Genomic DNA, 18,434 nt, shown 5'->3' with positions numbered 1-18,434 from the left:
CTTCAATTGTTCTGGACGTCAATTGTTTTAAGAGCGCACTCTATGACGTCTTGGCGGAACTGCGTCGAACGCCACTCAAGTGTACGTAACACCCTAGTTTGCTCTATTTGTCAAGGTTTGCATGACAAAACGCCTCTTGAAGGCGATAGATGGCACATTTCAGCCATTCTCCGACACGGCCAACCTGACATTGTACGGGTCCCTCCGTACGTTATCCATCCCCCTTTATGATTTTCACTGGTAGACTAGAGCGAAGATGAGATCTTCTTCTCCCAAAAGAGACTGTAGAGCGCAGATCATCTGCACCACCACGGCATCCTGACATTGTATGCATCACTGCATACATCTGCGGACAGAATACAACAATCTGAGGTATCTAAGCTCATTGCTCGGCCTACCTGACCAAAGTAAGTTCCTCCATAACTTTTGGATACTGACAGGCAACTCAACTCAACTCTTTCAATAACACGCACATAGATCATTGTTGTGAATGAACAAGTTCAGCATCAGTAGCATCACGATATTCAATCGGGCCATATTTCAACGGAAATGGGGTAGAGATACATTTCGAACAATTCATTAAGAGACTTAAAATGCAACAGCGTGAAAATAATATCACCATAATCCAAACAGCGTGAAAATAATATCACCATCAAGATACAATACAAACTAGCTTTTAAATGAACCTCACCACAGAGATTCCCCTCAGTTGAAACACATCTTGTATTGAGTTCTCGAAAATAAATGGTTTTCCATATTTAACTGATTTTATGAACATTATCTGCGCACCTATTCTTTACTTAAACGTTTAGTATTCCCTAAAAGTTTAGTGTTCCCACTAATAGATTTTCTTATTTGATTTCATTGATACCTTGATCCAGATCTATTTGCCATTTTAATCATTACCTCAAAATGTTAGCTAGGATCACAGAAAACAGCGATGAAATTAGTTTATCCGTTTGAAAGATACTTGGGTGCACGCACACAATGGCCTCTCACCCAAGACGCGTGTATCATCTCCGTTATCTCATGGTTAAAATGTTTAGTAAGTTTGATTTAAACTAGTAGTTCGCCCCGAACTGAGAACTCTCCGACATATATATATGTATATAACTCTCAGTTGGTTTTTGGATGGACCCAGGTTCCATACAAAGATGCCCAGGTCCTTTGTCCTGGTTATCTAAATACTTAGGCGGAAAATGTTATTTTGTCCATAAGTTTTCCTCATTAAATTTCCCTTTAAAACATTTTTCATTAAGATTTAAACTCTTCGTAATGTCAAATACCTACTTGGCTTATAGGGAATTAAACCCGATACAATTAGCTCTAATATAAATTTGATTTTATTTAAATAAAAGCAGTCGAATGAAAAAATAAAACGTAAACAACGTTTGCTGTAGAAAAGTACGTATGAACAATTTCACCATCACAAACTACGCTAGAAAGACGTATTTGCTGTCGAGCGTAAGTATTTGCGAGGCAATTTTAAAGTATATACCTTGATAAAAATGATAATACTCGAAGGTACTAATTGTAAACACTACATATTATTGATAACATATGATGGTAATGCAATAATAAAGTATTTTTCTTACTTTGGCGTTCGGTCAATATTTCGCGCGCAAAATGCCACCTCCGCTCGCATACCGGCAGCCACAAGCCTGCGCTTGCGGCTGACGGCTTTTACTTAGCATAAGGGTGTCTTTCGGCGCGCAGGGAGCATGACGAAGGTTGGAGCATATACTGCGTTATAGACTAGTTAGACGCACTTTCAACCTTTATAAAAGTTTGTTTGCGTTTAATACGACGTCCATACAAAATAAGAAGAACGTATAACATTTATACTTTTCTAAAGACTATTATGGTGACGTAAAAAAGTTAAGTGATACTAGGCTTAAATGACGTATGAGACATTTAAACAAAAAAAAATATTATACGATTTTTTAGACTAGTATCAGATCTAAAATTTTGCTAAAGATCCTAATCTTAAAGCGCGTATAGCGTCTTTTACGTATTTTTAGCCTAGTTTTTGGCTTATACGTTATTTTAGGCTAGACACGGTGGATAAGATTTTATGCAAACCAGAGCGTAAAAAAACGTATAGCTGCATATACGTTGTTTTAGCCTGGCTTTGTCAAATAGTCGCTTTTTAGACTAGGAACGCTTTGACCATTAGTGCAAATACGGTCTTTTTACTATATTTTTCTCGAAAACTAAGCCACTTATCGGAAAACGGGCCAAAGTGGTCGATGCATCTCGATCTCTACATTACGAATATCACAAAAAGTCAATTTTGGCAAAATGTCGAAAAACTGCCTTTTAGACTATGACGGCAGCTGAGGCCTTTATAAGGGATTAAGGTTCCAATTTCAAAACTGTAATAATGACAAGGGGGACTCAGGAGGATATATTAAGTAGCATTACATAGACAATCTTTGGAAAGAGCCACAAGTGTGTTCTACACTTGTCCGTAACTAATGGTCCAACATTAACTCAAATATCTTCGTTTAGGTGTGACTATTATTTGAATTTCGCAATTCCAGTGAAGAATATTTGTATAAATGGAAGTAAAAACTCAGACACACCAAAAAGAAGAAAAATTCTGGATCACAGTTGTATATAGAACTGGACTCACTATGGTCCAAAATTAACTCAAATATCTTCATTCAGGAGTGACTATTATTTTAATTTCGCATTTCTAAGGCAAAATATTTGTATACCTACTCATAAATTGATGAAAAAGCTCAGACAGCAACAAAAAGAAGATTAATTAATTACGGATTGAAATTTTGGATCATAAGACTATAGTTTAGCAGTTTTACGGTAACTATTTATATACGTATCATTATATGACGTAGATTTGTGTTAACACGGCGTACATATTTTGCTCATCGCTAACCACATTGTCACAAGCGAGCCACAAACCGTGGAATAAATAGCATCGCTAATTAGCAGTGGCCGCCGTAATAAGCAAAATGGGGTATTTATTTTCTGTAAAATGCCAGTGCATTCATGAAATATTTGGACTCGTTTATTTTGCCGCAAACAACGATTTAATTGAGCTATTTAAAATGGATATCACATAATAGCCTACGTTGTTACGTAACAAGTTCTTGAAATTAATGTTGAAATTAATACTTACATAGGGAACGCAACGAAATGAAATATATAGAACGTTATAATAAAGAATGCTTAAAAGATACATTTTTATTTATTTAAACATTGACTTACCGAAACATTATTTAAGCCCAACTATTTCGTTTAATTTTAGTAGGTAACACAGGGAGTGAATTTAAATTAACTCTATTGTACTAAAAAGTCATTCTGACGGTGCTAATACGAGTAGCTACAGAGCAGCAAAAACTGCCACGGCGTTAGAATACGAAGTAGGGTTGAAAATTAAACGGTTGGGTATATTACCTACTACAATTAACTTTTTCTGTCATACTTTGGACTTTAAACGCGGCATATAAACTGTACAGTACAAGGTAGAAGAAAAAAAAAGTGATGTCAAAATACTTAATTTCTAAATAAAACATCTTCTCTAGTTATTTTTTTACTAGCGTCTGCCCGCGATTTTTTTTGCGTGGAATGATAATGATTAATATGGTTATTAAAAACTATCCTATCCCTGGGACCTAAACTATTTATCTCTATACCAAATGTCATCTAAATCGGTGCAGCGGTTTAAGTGTGAAGAGGTAACAGACAGACAGACACACTTTCGCTTTTATATTATTAGTATGGATAAGTAGCGATTTACAATTCTATATCACGCAATTCATATTTAACAAGGTTGTATAGGTACTCGCACCTTTAACCTGGAGAAATTAGCATCTAGCCGCATTATTCGCAGCATTCAGAATGCTAATTTATGGAGGCCTGAAATATAATAAACTTTTCCCACGAGATACACCCATCTCCATGATTTTACATTATAATTCCCTCTGCGTTCATTTGTCTGCAGAGTTATATTAGAGTTAGAGAGGGGCCCCTCTGGTAAATACGTTGTGTTACGTCGCGTCGTCGTCATAAAAATATTTGTAAAATTTCGCAGCGACGAAACAACGCAACGCACTAATGGGGCCGCGCCCTTAGAGTGATTAATTATATATTTTTTATGTGGGTTAAGTCAAGCCATAAGGTGGTGGTACATGCTCGACGCGGTCCCAGTACTACATGTCATCTTGAAACTTAAGTCATTGTCAATAGAGGTGACAGCAGGGTGTCATCTATTGGGCATTAGCATGTCGAGCACTAGTACGTTTACCTTACTTAGAATTTGGAAAAGGTTCAATGATTAAAGCGGGCTAAATTAGTTCTGCAGTTGTGTTATGATCACGTTTATCGCATACGATATGTCACGATACTACCTATGTCACTTTCTGACACCGCGCCATCGCCATAGCAAGAGTGACAAGTGTTAAATCAAGACTTGTCATGAGCGATAAAAATATATAAATACCTACATACAGAATTATACAAAACAAGCGTAACCTAAGTTATATGTATAAGTTAAATCCCGTGTTGAATTTTTCCTTAAAAATGTTACGATACTGTTCTGTATTAAAAAGCACATTTTTACTTGAAACATAATTTGATTAGTGTTGGCGCTGTCTTCTCTCTCAGTTCGTTAATCTTCGAACAAATTTATGAGAACGGCGACGATTCTTTTTTAGTATCTACATTTAGAATTGAAATATATTATATCATGCTGTGCAACTTTACATTTCATGCTAAAGAAATAGGGAATATTAAGTACGCATAACTCTGCCTAGAGGGCGTCACTAGGTCAATCACATGGCCTACCGTGACATACGATAATCGAAAGTTCGGTTTCTGCCTCTATCACTCTGACTATTCGATCGATAGAGAGGCAGATAAAGAAATTTCGATTTTCGCGTTTCGCGGTAGGCCACCTATAAACAAACCGCCTTGACGCATCAATGTCATAGTGAAAACTTGTCAAAAAACTGTTTAAGGCCTAGTATGTATAAGTTACTCTATGGTTTACTAAACAAATTAGTGCTGCACTCTGGTGACAGAACATTGCAGTAATATTCCCTATTAATCAGATTACTGATTTCGGGGTTACTAAACAACAAAAAATACCTACCTACTTACGGTCAGGCGTGGCTCACTCCGCGATTTCGTCGCGTCGCATCAAGCTACAAGTACATCCGTCGCACACCAATTTTGGTGTCTATCCATAAGCCGCGCGTGGCGCTTGCGCCACCTAGCGGTCATATCTGTCCTAATCGTAATAGACGCGTTTTGTTAGAGAGTGAATCTTCTGTAACTAGTACTATTATTTATTCTGTGTTACGATATTGAAACTAATGTAAGAAATTTTGCAATGTTTGCGTATATCTGAGCAAAAATTGTCTGTAACTTTTTCTTACAAAAGTAATCATAAAACCAAATATCAGCAATAAACTGAGACTGCTAACAGAAGTTGCCAAAACAACCTTCAATATTATCCTTCCTAGACCTAAAATAACAAACAAAAAAGTAACCAATCACCCTAGTGTCTATTAATATTTGGTCTGAATCGAACAAACAAGTGTGTTATGTGGAAAAGTATAGATATACACTAATACGATGATTGGGTGCTTTAATTTAGCAGCTAAAGTAATGAAAGCATATTTGTGACATAGCAAAAATATTCGTGTCTAGGTAATGTAAATTTGCTTTTTTCAAAAATGTGACTTTAGAAAAGGTTGTTTTGTAACACTGTATTAGTTATAACGCAAGTTGATAATGGCTAATGTATTCAAAGGAGGCCTTGAGTAACTACATTGATTCCTAGCTGTCCTCGTAACCACGGTCGGTATTTATATGAATACTTTGCATGCATATGACGCGATAAAATGACGTCGTACAGCGGTAAGAATCTCTGAGAGCAGCTATATCGGCCGCCAACGACAGAATAAAATTATCATAACACAATTTTCAAAATGTCACGTTTTAGTGCATTGCGATATTTCTAAAAATATCATAATTTTATTTTTATCCCTGTTATTTACAGGTACTAGGTGAATGTTATTTAATTAAGTACCTAGTATCTATCCATCTATTCATCTTTCATCCGTCATCATCTAGCGTTCGTCTTCGGATACAGGCCTCCTCTCCATTCTTCCACTAAGTAATTATGCAATTATAGTATTATCTGAAAATGTTCATATAGGTAGGTACCTACATGATTCCTATTCTGATCTCAATTTAATTTAACTAGTGTTAGTTTACTTTACGTACTGATACTGACTCTTTCGCTTGATCTTTCGTTTCGTCTCCACGGAAGAAAAGTGACGATTCTGGTTGAAGGTTTGTCACATATGACACTGACACATCATAATTATCTATAACAAATGCCGATAAAATTAATAACCTGTTATTACAATCAGGATACGCATCAAGATACCTGAAAAGTAAATTGACATCAAGCGGAGAGAAGACCTTTTCAGTGGCGTTTATGCTTTGTATTCATAAAAGTGTTTTAATAGTCTTAAGCAATATTGTACGCGTTCTGAATAAATTTAATATTGTCTTTCTTCTTTCTTTCTAAATTTAATCATTATGAGTTAAATGGCGTTATTTAGACTTCCAGTTTTCTTCTTGTTCTGTATCAAATATCAGGATGTTAAGGATAATAACCCGTTGATTATTATACTTAATCCGTTGATTACGTACGGGATTTCTTTAGAACATCCTCGTTTATTTTTGGTTCAATTTTCCAATATTCCAAAAGCACTTTACAATAATTCCAAAGCTTAGCCCGGGTTGGACAAATTGAATTTTAAGCCTAAAACAATTTCGCTCCTAAAATTTTATACTTGATATATTGATATTTTAATATTTTGGTTCATGTTAAAACAATCGAAATTGGATAACTGTCATAGAATATCCTTTGTTTCACCTGAAGCACTACCACCAGTTTTAACATTGACATATTCACTCACGTTTAAGTAACTTACTTTCTATGTATCTCGCTCGTACTCGCATATTAGTGCAAGCGAGATGTATAGAAAGTAATTTACGTAGACGCGAGTTAATCTGTCAATGTCAAAACTGGTGGTAGCCGTACAGGAATCCGAGATTAACCGAGCGTTATAAGTGAAAACGTTGACATCTTTATTGTTTTATAAGGATTTTGTTCATCCGTAGATTATTTGAAAGTTCATTTTATTTTAAATGAAACAAGTGTTTTTTAACGTTCAAAATTTGAGCTCACAGTAAATGTACGTTGTTGATTTTATTAGTTTCAAGAGTCATTTGACTCGAGAAAAGTCACATAAGTACGGCTCGGTGAAATATTAAGTAAATAATTTACTGTAATAATGTATACAGAGAATAATATTACAGGGAATATAGTAATTTTAATAACAAAACTTCCATAAAATATAAACGTATTATATTTAATGTTAAAACGTATTTAATTTTACGTATTTTAAGTCGAGATGCTCGAAGAGCTCGGTTTCGAGGAGCTTCAATGGAAGCACGCGTTGGTGGACCGACGAGATTTAACATAGTAAAGGCGATAAATGTATTAACTTGTTATTTAAATAAATACATAAAATAACGATTAAATAATTTTACGGTTTAAGGTGCACTACTAGTACGAACGCGTCGGTGTTATTGTCAATTTCCATAGTAAAATGAATGGTAGTGCTGAGTTTAGACTCACTTGTTTTAAGTCACTCGCGCGACATGTTTCGGAGAGTCTAAACCATAAAATTATTCAATGTTAGTATGTCTCACAACAGTTACGTTCGATAAAATAACGACTTTAAAAATCAATTTTTGAAATAAAAAATCCTTTCAATTTTAAAACCAAAATGTCTATCACAACCAATCTAACGGCAATTCCCCAGAATAATAACTTGTGGCTTGCAATACTGCGTAGATTGTTCCCACAGATTGAGGCTGGGGGCGATTTTACTAGCATTGTGTGTCTAGTTATTGACTGTGATGGGAGGATGCATTCCTATTGTGTGTCCTACGCTACTAGATTTTGAGCTGCAAACTATGTACAATATTTTAATTGAAAGAAAAATGGGATATAACTTAGATAACAAATTAAATTATGTTATTTAAAAAATATATTTCTGTTTATTAAGTAAGGAATCACTCTACTATACTTCCAATCGGTTTATAAAACATTGGATAATTCATCACGTCGATGAAGATTTTAACTGAGGACTTTTGAGGAAAAAAATACGATATTAATATGTAAGTATGTATTATGTACTACGTGGACCAAACATGATCTTTAAAAGTGTTCTTGAGTTAGTTATGGGGTAAGGAGTGAAGAGATCTTGAGACATGTTCGAAGGAATAGTGAAATTTAGAGTAACAATAATTACTTAAAACTTAAAAAAAAAAACAATTATGGTCCTTGTTCTGATAATTTCTACAAAAGTGAGGTTATTTTTGCTTTACTGTTTGTTTCGGGAAGAAAAGTATTTGCTAAAGTTTTATTTCTTTTGTTTCAGATAAAAAATGTCCATCTCCGAATTCAGGCGGAAGAAACTTCTCTACGTTTTTAATGTCTTCTTTGGTAATTAAGATTGTACTTTTTAAACAAAACTTTTATTGCGGTGCAGTTTTAATTGTGCTAAGCAATATATCTTTTTTTTATTGTTATTTTTCTTACAGATGTCAATCAAAGTGGCACGATAGAGAGGAAAGACTTTGAGCTGGCTATAGAGGTAAGAAAGAAAGTATTTTAACAAATTATGCCGTTATTCATAAACGCGTTACTGACCTGAATTAGCTATGAATCGTTTGTCTTTATCTGTCATTTCGACTAGTGTATTCGTAATAAAGAGATACAACACAATTTAACTAAATCAGACCCGTAAAGTTTTATGAATAAGAGGGTTTAGTCATTAATCATCTTGGCAATTGATTTAACGGCCAGCCCAATATTACGCTGCGTAGCAGAAAGCCCCTGTCGTAGCGCAGTTATAATAGTTAGGCCTTGTATCTATAATTAAAGCATTTTCTCAACTAGAGTGATAATAAGATTTTATAATTTTTATTGTTTTGATTTAGTTATTATACGGCATTAACATGACTCGGTGTGCGAGATGCCTAATAATACTATTCGCACTGCATTTCGAGCGAACCAATCTGCGAGGCCGATCATATCAAAATGGGCATTTCGCAAAAAGGCTACATTGCCGAAGACGTGACGCGTATAGCGGCTACCTTAATAACCTACAGAAATGTGTATTACTATGCCGTCGAATTTAAAGCTAATTTATCAAACGTAATCATGCCAAATATCGGCTTTATCAGAAGTGTTAAATTTTTTCTTGAATGCCCAATAAAAACCTTAAAAGACTTTAAAATCAGAAAACCGCTTTAGTTAGGTCCGTGTACTATAACTAAAGCACTTACTCAACAAAAGTGGTTGAAGATCCACTCCCGGTAATACAGCATTAAAACTGAAGGGTGCTGTAGATCCATCTCCAGCCTTTGTAGGAAATCTCGGTCGCGGTCTTAAAACAGCACACATATTTCAAACAGCAATGATTTAATGTATTTTTATTTAACAATCGGACCTAATACAAAGATTCTGAGAGAATTGGCATAATACTCTATCACAAATAATAAAACAGCGACGGTGTTTTAGTACTTACCTAGTTAATGGTATTTTACCGTTTTATACTATTATGTTCCAAACTGTTTAAGATTCTACACTTTGGTATATATATTGATACTTGGAGATGAGATTTGTTTCGACAAGAGCTTATTTTTAATGTTAATTAAGGGTTGTAAGTTACAAGTTACTGCACATTGGAAAATCCATCATATCGTTTACAGTATTATCGCGCAACAATTTCCAAATCCCAACTAAAATTGACAGTATATTGGCAGAGCCGTGTTGCTTCCCCTAGTAATAGCCCTTTTCACATCTGTCTGTCTGTACTCGTCAAATAAAATATCGTTATTTTTTTTTCTTTCAGCACATGCGGTATATCTTGTATTTGGATTTAGTTATTGTACATTATTACCATATAAAATTAAACTACATTAGTATAACCATTAAAATTTAGGGATTTTAAAACTAAAACATTATTTTTGTACAAACGCGAGAACCTCAAAAAATGGTCTGACTACACGAAAACATATGCATCGGGGCTCGTAGTTTTTCATTGGGCAACCGCGTAGTGGGGCAGCATACACATACATACTTACCTACATGTTTTTTTATAAATCTATAAATTGTTCTACAGCTGGACAAAGACCTCCCCTCTATCCTTCCAATCCTCTCGGCGAAGTGCAATTTCTGACCAATATCTTATGTAACTTACGTTACATATAGAAAGCATTGCCATTTACAGGATGACCCAAAAATAAGTTGATAATTTTAACAAACCTTTGTGTTTGTGCATCAAAGCTAAAGGAAAATATTTTCAAAATAATACGTTTTATTTTAGCTAAATGATTGTATTGTATTTTTAGTGACATTTTGTAAAAGACGTGCAAGTAAGAAAAATATTCCTAAACATTCATTGACAACGTATTTTTGGGCCAACATGTTACTGTTACATTGCAGTACACTGTGATAGAACTGAATAGTGGGGCAGCTCTCGGTCGCATTCGTCTTAAACTGTACGTAATACGCCGAGGAGATTTAAGAGGATGAACTTCCCGGACATTCCAGTATTTAGCCTAGAGCTTAGACGTAATTGGATTTATTTTCAACCTTCAGGGCTACAAATGGAGTTAATGTAAAAGCTTTAGGTATTATCTAAAAAATATATTAAAGTTGATATTCGAAGGGTGTCTGATAAAAGTGAGGAAAAATAATTCCCAGAAATGTATCCCACCCTCTAACCCAAAAAGTAGCCTTACAATAAAACTGGAATCTAACGTGTAATAATTTTTATTTTACCTCTTAGAAAATCTGCAGCCTCCGAGGATGGAAGCCTGGAGACCCGAAGCACACGGAGACGCACGAAACTATGATCAAGATCTGGGATGGGCTTAGGAAGAGGGCTGATTCTAACAGGGATGGACAGGTAAAATATCGACACAGATTTCCTTTTTCATTTTTCATGCTAGTAAAGTTGATATCGGAGTGGCGTGTAAGCGGCGTAAAGTTCCTTTTTATGCTCTAGTTCATAAAGAAAAATCATCTCTTACGACCCTTATTGATTTAGCAATAAAGTCCAAACCCTACTGCCGTACAAACTACCAGTGCTGCACCTGGCTATCGGCACGCTCTCCTCTTGAACAGGTGATGTTAAACACACAGGTGATGTGGTAAATAAAACAAGTTTGAAAATAATTGTGAAAATAAAACAACTTAACAAACACAACGACAATTTATTGTTAATCTGAATGACAATGTCAGTCAAATACTTTATATATGTGCTGCTCATTTCAAGTGGCAATATTGTTTAATTTATGAACAAAACCTTATTTAAATTCACCTATGTGTGGTTTGAGTTTGACGTCATCTGCACTAAAAGTTATTTGATATTTTAGTGACAAAGCAGCCCAATGGCAGTTCTATGTATTTTCTGAAAATACTGCATTATTTTTTTAGCCCATTAGCAAAACTGTATTCCTTTATTATGCTTTGTAAGCGTACAAAAATTAATCAACATTCTAAACATGATTACATCCCGGTGCTACATCAACGGTCGTCCACTTTTATACCACGTATTCATTGTTAAAATAAATTGGGCTCTGTATTAACATTTTTGTCCAGTAATTCCCTTATTGTTCCCGGGAGGTTTTATGAGGACCATCACGTTTGACCGGGCACATGTGGTGGATATAGTAATCAGATTTGTATGGGTTGGGGATTGTTTCCTCTTTCCGAATTTCCTGTGGATCCCGCATTGTTTTTTGAGTCGGTGACTTAGTAAATTATTGGATTTGATTATCCTGATATACTTTTATCATTTTCATACACATATGTATCTCTTTTTGTTAAGCAGTTACAGAATGGTGGATAATTTTATTTATTTATTTTATTTATTTAGAAACAAACAGTCTCGTATTGCTACATTGGATACAATTGCATTTAGTAATATATTGTAGACTTACAGTTTCTTTAGTCGCGTAGTCTGATCCGTTACTTTTGATGCTGACTGTACCTAAAAATAAACAACCATATTTGATGCTTTTTGTATTTTGATTTAAGTAGGTACATATAAAATTGAGATAGACAAATTTGATCTAGATTTTCGTTTAAATACCTTTGATGCCAGTTTCAAATTTAGCTCCATTTCAGAGTATAAGTACTAAAGCCTTTTAAAATACACGCCGCATTTATATGGCAGTAAATTCTGCAATCATTTTTGATTATGTAAATACGAATTTTGAGAGTGAAAGCTATTTCAATAAATGTAAATTCGGGGTTGGCACGAATTGTGGGAGCGAATTCTGAGAGTTATAGTAATTTCAATAGATGGAAATCTTTTTACACCTGATTTATGTGAAATAAAATCATACCTGCATTATTCTGTAACTTATTCGTAATACATTGAATGGGTTGATATAACAGATATATAGAGGTCCTATTCTGCTCATCCAGTATACCTATAAGTCCATCTAAGAGTGAGTGCACCTCCACCGAACCCGAGTGGCCGAGTGGTTCAGGCATCTGTCGCGTAAACGGAGGACGCTGGTTCGATTCCAGCCTTGTGCACTAGATGTTAGTCATTTTTTCCTTAGTATATGATATTTATTTCGTTCAAGCAGAATTAAATTGTTTTTTTTTATCCCCAGGTCTCCGTTGAAGAGTGGGTATCCATGTGGAATGACTACGCCCAGAATCCGGCCTCGGCCTTAAAATGGCAGCAGCTGTACAGCCAGTTCATGTTCCAACTGGAGGATGCCAGTGCAGACGGGTCCATAGACTGTGACGAGTTCACTACGGTCTGCTCCTCCTACGGCATTGATCCTCAGGAGTGCAAGGTGGCGTTCAGTAAGATGGCTAAGGTAAGACCAATGTTTGTGTAACAGGTAAGGTTCCAACTGGAGAACGCCAGTGTAGTCGGGTCCATGGGTTGTGACGAGTTTACCACAGTGTGCTCGTCCTATGGTATCGATCCTCAGGAGTGCAAGGTAGCGTTCAGTAAGATGGCTAGGGTAAGACCAATGTTTATGTAACAGGTAAGGTTCCAACTTGAGAATGCTAGTGTAGACGGGTCCATGGATTATGACGAGTTTACCACAGTGTGCTCGTCCTATGATATCGATCCTCAGGAGTGCAAGGTGGCGTTCAGTAAGATGGCTAAGGTAAGATTTTGCAGAAAAGATTTTAAAACCGGATAATGCCATAGTATACCTACGAGTCAAGTCTATGACAAGTTCATTTCAGTCTGCTGGTTCTCATCATACCAGCCCTTTATCGACCACTGCTGCAGCACAGGCATGTCTTTTAGTACGCCACTTGTCCCGGTCCTGAGCTAATCTCATCCAGAAGTGACCCGCAATCTTCCTCATGTCGGCCACCCAACGAGGGCTTCCATTTTATTGGCATCAAAGAACCCTTTAATTACTATTTACTTATTTATTCATTATGAAATTAACAACTTATCTTCGAGTAAATACTAACAGTTGACTAAAATATTCCAACATTGAGGACTTCAAAAAATAATTTCACTATGACAGATAAACTTTTCTCGGTCCTGTGCGACCTCTCGCCAATTGCTGACTCGAAGTTCGCGCAGGTCCGCCTCCACCATGTCGCACCAGCGATATCTGGGGCGTCCGATAGGACGTCTTCCTGCCGGACGGCCCAGGTATGCGGCTGTCTTGTGTCGGAGGCCAAGTCTCATTTTGGGTCGCTGAGCCAACGGAGTAAGTAAGTAAGTAAGTATGAAAGATAAACAGTATGCTGAAGTGTTGATGACTTGAGTCTTCCTTTTCTACTTTGAGCGTCTAGTGAGTATTTACACTGCGACAGATTACTTTGCGAAGCAATCTTTAATCTTTTATTTGTGTTGCTAAGTAAATCTGTAACTCGCTTCAGGAATAGATGTAATCGGTTTTAAAACGGAATTAACCTAAATCAAGGGAACTTTATAAAGACTGATTAGTAGCCCGATTAAGTTAAATCTGCATTCTGCAATGAAAAATATTTAACAATTACATAATAAACATCTTTTTGTCAAACTTTGACGTTCATTGTGGTGTCGCCAATTATATATTTCATTGAATATTTACTAGTAAATAAACTGGAAACATCGAATTCAATTAAAGTTTTGTTATATAGGTACAAAGCCTTACGTAACTTCAAGAAGGCTCAGTAAAATGTGCCACTATTGGGCCGTAAATAGTAAGTTTATTGGTACATACTCGTACTATGATACTAAAAATATTCGTATTTTTTTTCGATGTAGGTTAAATAATAGTTACGAACACAGACCATCACTCTCAGTCATTTCGACTGGTTGACATATTACTCAGGTATCTTAAAAAATGTTCATATGATTATTATTCAAAGTAAAATGCCTTACATAATGTCCCTGTACAATAAGGGACGACATCAATTCTACATTAGTCGTAATGGCGGGAAACACGTAATCGTAAAGTTAAGAGCTTTGGCTATAATTTTATTCCCGCAATTCATTTACAATACAAATGTATTGTTATTTTCTTTTATTGCTTTTCTTTTTTACTCGTAAATCTTGTGTTAATGCCGCATTAGGTTTTTTCAACGCTTAGGTTTATTTATTAATGAATATGTACCTGCCTATACTTTTCCTCATTATATCTCTAATGGCTGTTATTCATAGCTCAGGCTCCAATTTCACCATTTGTATTTTCTTGGTATCGGTAAATAAAAATAACAGATTTCAGAAATAATTAAATAAGTGGTAAAAAATCATAAAGTCACAAAATATGGTATCTGTATTTGCCGCGTGCTTGTTAGGGTTCCGTACCCAAAGGGTAAAAACGGGACCCCATTACTGAGTCTCCACTGTCCGTCCGTCCGTCTGCCTGTCTGTCTGTCACTGGGCTGTATCTCATGATAAGACAGTTGAAATTTTCACAGATGATGTATTTGTATCCGTTATAACACCAAATACTAAAAAAAACGTAACCCTCGGTGTGGGCGAGTCCGACTCGCACTAGTCCCGTTTTTATTGGAAACGGTACGAAGATTCTACTTAAATTTTCATCCTTACCTCCCATACACCTAAATGTAGTTTTTGTTAGTATTCACAGCATTTTTCATTTTATCAGGGTAAGCCCAACGTGTACTGGGAAGAGTTCCAAGAGCTGTGGAAAGAGTACTTCTCCACCGAGGACCCGACCGCAGCCGGGAACTTCATATTCGGCCGGACCAGTTTCTAAGCCAGCTTAGCCTGTGTGCGGAACGCCCGTATGAAACATTCCACTATTGAGTGTAAGAGCGCTTTCACATTGTCCGATCCATATCGGAAGTAGGATCCTACATCCGCGTAGTCAGGCCACGGGGGCGCGCCCGGGCGCCGTCTTTAGCGGCCACGCACACTACAACAAGGATTATGCTTACACATACGCACGCAAACATATATTATCAGTCGGACAGCTGACCCCCGGCTCCGACATGGCTGAATTTATCGGAAGCGCCTTTCTGATATCGGATGTCGGAAGGCGCTTTTGACAAAAACAGCTGCAGGAGAGTGCCATTGGCATTAATTCCGCCGATTTTGCGTTATTTATAGTTCTTTAGTAATAATGATTTATTAAATGCATAAATAAATACAGAGAAACACATATATCTTACATTTTACTTCCTTCCGACATCCGATATTGGATCAGATAATGTGAAAACGCTCTAAGAGCTTGTGCATATTGGCGGTTATTCGTCCAGCTGCTTTATTTGTACTGCGCATCTTTATATGCACTAATCTGCCGAAGGATGTCAAATAGGGTTTCTGGAAAGGCAATCTTGGTCTTTCATATTACGCGGTTCAAACGCCGCCTGCAAACTGTCCAATCGTCATCGCTTAGGCGATTAACCGCTAATGCGTACGAGCTCTAATGTGACACTTGAAAAACTGTCAAACTGCTGAGTCACACCAAACCAGCGGTTTAACAGCTGCGTCTCACCTGTTGCAGAGTGTCACTTGTCTAATATAAATACAGTTAAATGTGTCTGTGTTCAAAGCATAGAATAATTCCTGATCTTTCTCTCTTAGTGGATCAATGCGTGATTTCGAAACTATGAATAGTCTTGAATTTTAAAAATGCTCAAAACTTTAAGCATTTTAATAGTCATTTTCAAGTCCTTAGGATTTATCTTATGACAACGAAATGATTCACCTATCTCATATAGCATATCTTGTAGTTCATATCTAAAACTAATTCTAACACCTACTGTTATGGAATATGTTACCCGAATTATGGATATTGAAAAGCTTTTAATAGTTACTTTGAACTTTAATCTGCTTCGTATCTCCATTAATCGATATAAGAAACTTTTTAAACTATGTAAAGTCAAATACTTATAGTGTTTTATTCTATTTGTCATACGAATGAATAAGGAATGATTTAAAAATTATGAATGTACCAGAGAAAATATTTATTAAATGGTTATTGTATTTATAAATTCAATTTATGGTAGTGGTGAGTGTGAGAATGTTGCAAGTCCACGTACATTTAATCCAGTGATTATAAAAACGCGCGTTTCAAACGCTCGTCTGTTTTCTTCACGCTGTTCTAGTCATTTGAAAGTTATATTTATAAAACAAATTCTATTTAAATTGTGTTGTTGAATGTGCAATTTTATCATAGATATGAGTTTGTAATACTCTAAATACCCCGATATGTCCTGAGTCGCCAAGCATAGAGATTCGAATAAATGTATGTATTTAATAATTTGATGTTTTATTCTACTCATCCTTTTATTTTCTCTACGATTGATCATACTAGAAATAACTAATTTCATGATATAACCAGGAGGCCGATGCAGATTTAATAACTTATTACGGATTTGATCTTATTTTATCTTATGAAGTGAAAGTCATGCGAGAATTGTGTGCCAATCACCAAGACCAAGGCTCGGAACCAGTTTTTTTCTTCATACAAAAAATACAGGTATTATTACGTTCTTTTTCGTTCTTTGGTTTATTATTTCATTTTGAATGGGACAATCTAATAATACGAAGTTGTTACCTAAATACATGATTCAGTCCTACGTAAAGAGCAAAAAATAATTAAAAATATTGGGCTATTTTGGGATTTAAAAAAAAAACCAGTATCAAAACCAGTTCCAAATCATAACAACTTGCTTAATCTGAGTCGAGATCCAGGAAAAGAAGAAAATCAAGAAATCAATAAAAAGAAAAAACGTAGAACCATAGATGAGCTTAAAAAATAGATCACAATATTAATTAGAATGTAAAAAATAACGGGAAAGCCTCGTATGCTCAAAACGGCTCGACTTCATCGAACCTCGCTCGCATCTTGCGTATCATACTATACTAGTATATACTCGTAAAAATAGTTCTACGTTTTTCCTTTTTAGGGTTCCGTACCCAAATTGTAAAAACGGGACCCTATTACTAAGACTCCGTTGTCCGACCGTCCGTCCGTCTGTCACCAGGCTGTATCTCATAAACCGTGATAGCTAGGCAGTTGAAATTTTCACAGATGATGTATTTCTGTTGCCGCTATAACAACAAATACTAAAAAATACGGAACCCTCGGTGGGCGAGTCCTACTCCACTTGTCTGGTTTTTATACATTCCTTTCTTTTCTTTTCAGCTACAGCTTTTAAACGCGCCTTTATCGGAACTAGCTTCCAAGCACAAAAACGTTAGTCTGCACTCTGCAACCTTTCAGCTCCCTTGTCATATTACGCGTAACTTATAAGCAAGTCATGCTCGCCCATAATATCCGACGTCATAATGAGACCACATATGCGCCACGGGACTCTCATATCCGTCCGATATCGATTCTTTATTAACGCTGTGTATTTTGGCGTCGTATTTATAGGCATATCGTAATAGGTTTAGCCTGGAGTGGCATTCAGATGTTTGGATTTGGTATTGATTTGATATTAGGTACTAGGCACTGTCTTCTTCTTCGCGTTATCCCGGCATTTTGCCACGGCTCATGGGAGCCTGCACTGAAAAAAAAACCTGGTACTGGTAACCAGAATCTGGTTAGCTGTACTATATTGTCTTGTTGTATATGTGACGACAGGACACTTTGTAAACATAACCAGACCATTCTTGTTAAATTAAATTTGTTAATTCTATGAAGTGTATAGTAGTGGGTATAAGACTTTTAGTAAACCCAACTAGCCGGTCTGTTAATGGTTACTAAATAATACAGTAACATATACGTTCCTGTCCTGTTGTTATAACAAGGTATTCAGTATATGTAACTGAACGATTTGTGCGGTGTACTGGTTTTATATTGTTCACGTTACCAGAACGCACTGTGCTAATGGGGCTTCTAAGCGAGCCATA

At 36.0% G+C, this 18,434-nt stretch overlaps 1 protein-coding gene across 1 annotated transcript in view; it reads left to right on the top strand.

Annotated features, from left to right (window-relative positions):
* LOC134806076 (calexcitin-1-like) overlaps positions 1 to 16,836 on the top strand; it is a 40,959-nt gene extending 24,123 nt beyond the window's left edge. The window contains exons 2-6 of the mRNA XM_063779344.1: positions 8,493 to 8,557; positions 8,656 to 8,708; positions 10,911 to 11,030; positions 12,751 to 12,963; positions 15,217 to 16,836. Of these exons, the coding sequence (XP_063635414.1) occupies positions 8,500 to 8,557; positions 8,656 to 8,708; positions 10,911 to 11,030; positions 12,751 to 12,963; positions 15,217 to 15,327 (555 nt within the window). The 5' untranslated portion in view covers positions 8,493 to 8,499 and the 3' untranslated portion in view covers positions 15,328 to 16,836. The remainder of the gene's footprint in view (positions 1 to 8,492; positions 8,558 to 8,655; positions 8,709 to 10,910; positions 11,031 to 12,750; positions 12,964 to 15,216) is intronic.
* The last annotated feature ends 1,598 nt before the right edge of the window (positions 16,837 to 18,434 follow it).

This window comes from Cydia splendana, chromosome 2 (genome assembly GCF_910591565.1).
Source record: "Cydia splendana chromosome 2, ilCydSple1.2, whole genome shotgun sequence".
NCBI lineage: Eukaryota > Metazoa > Arthropoda > Insecta > Lepidoptera > Tortricidae > Cydia > Cydia splendana.
This window is presented reverse-complemented; position numbering and strand designations above follow the sequence as displayed.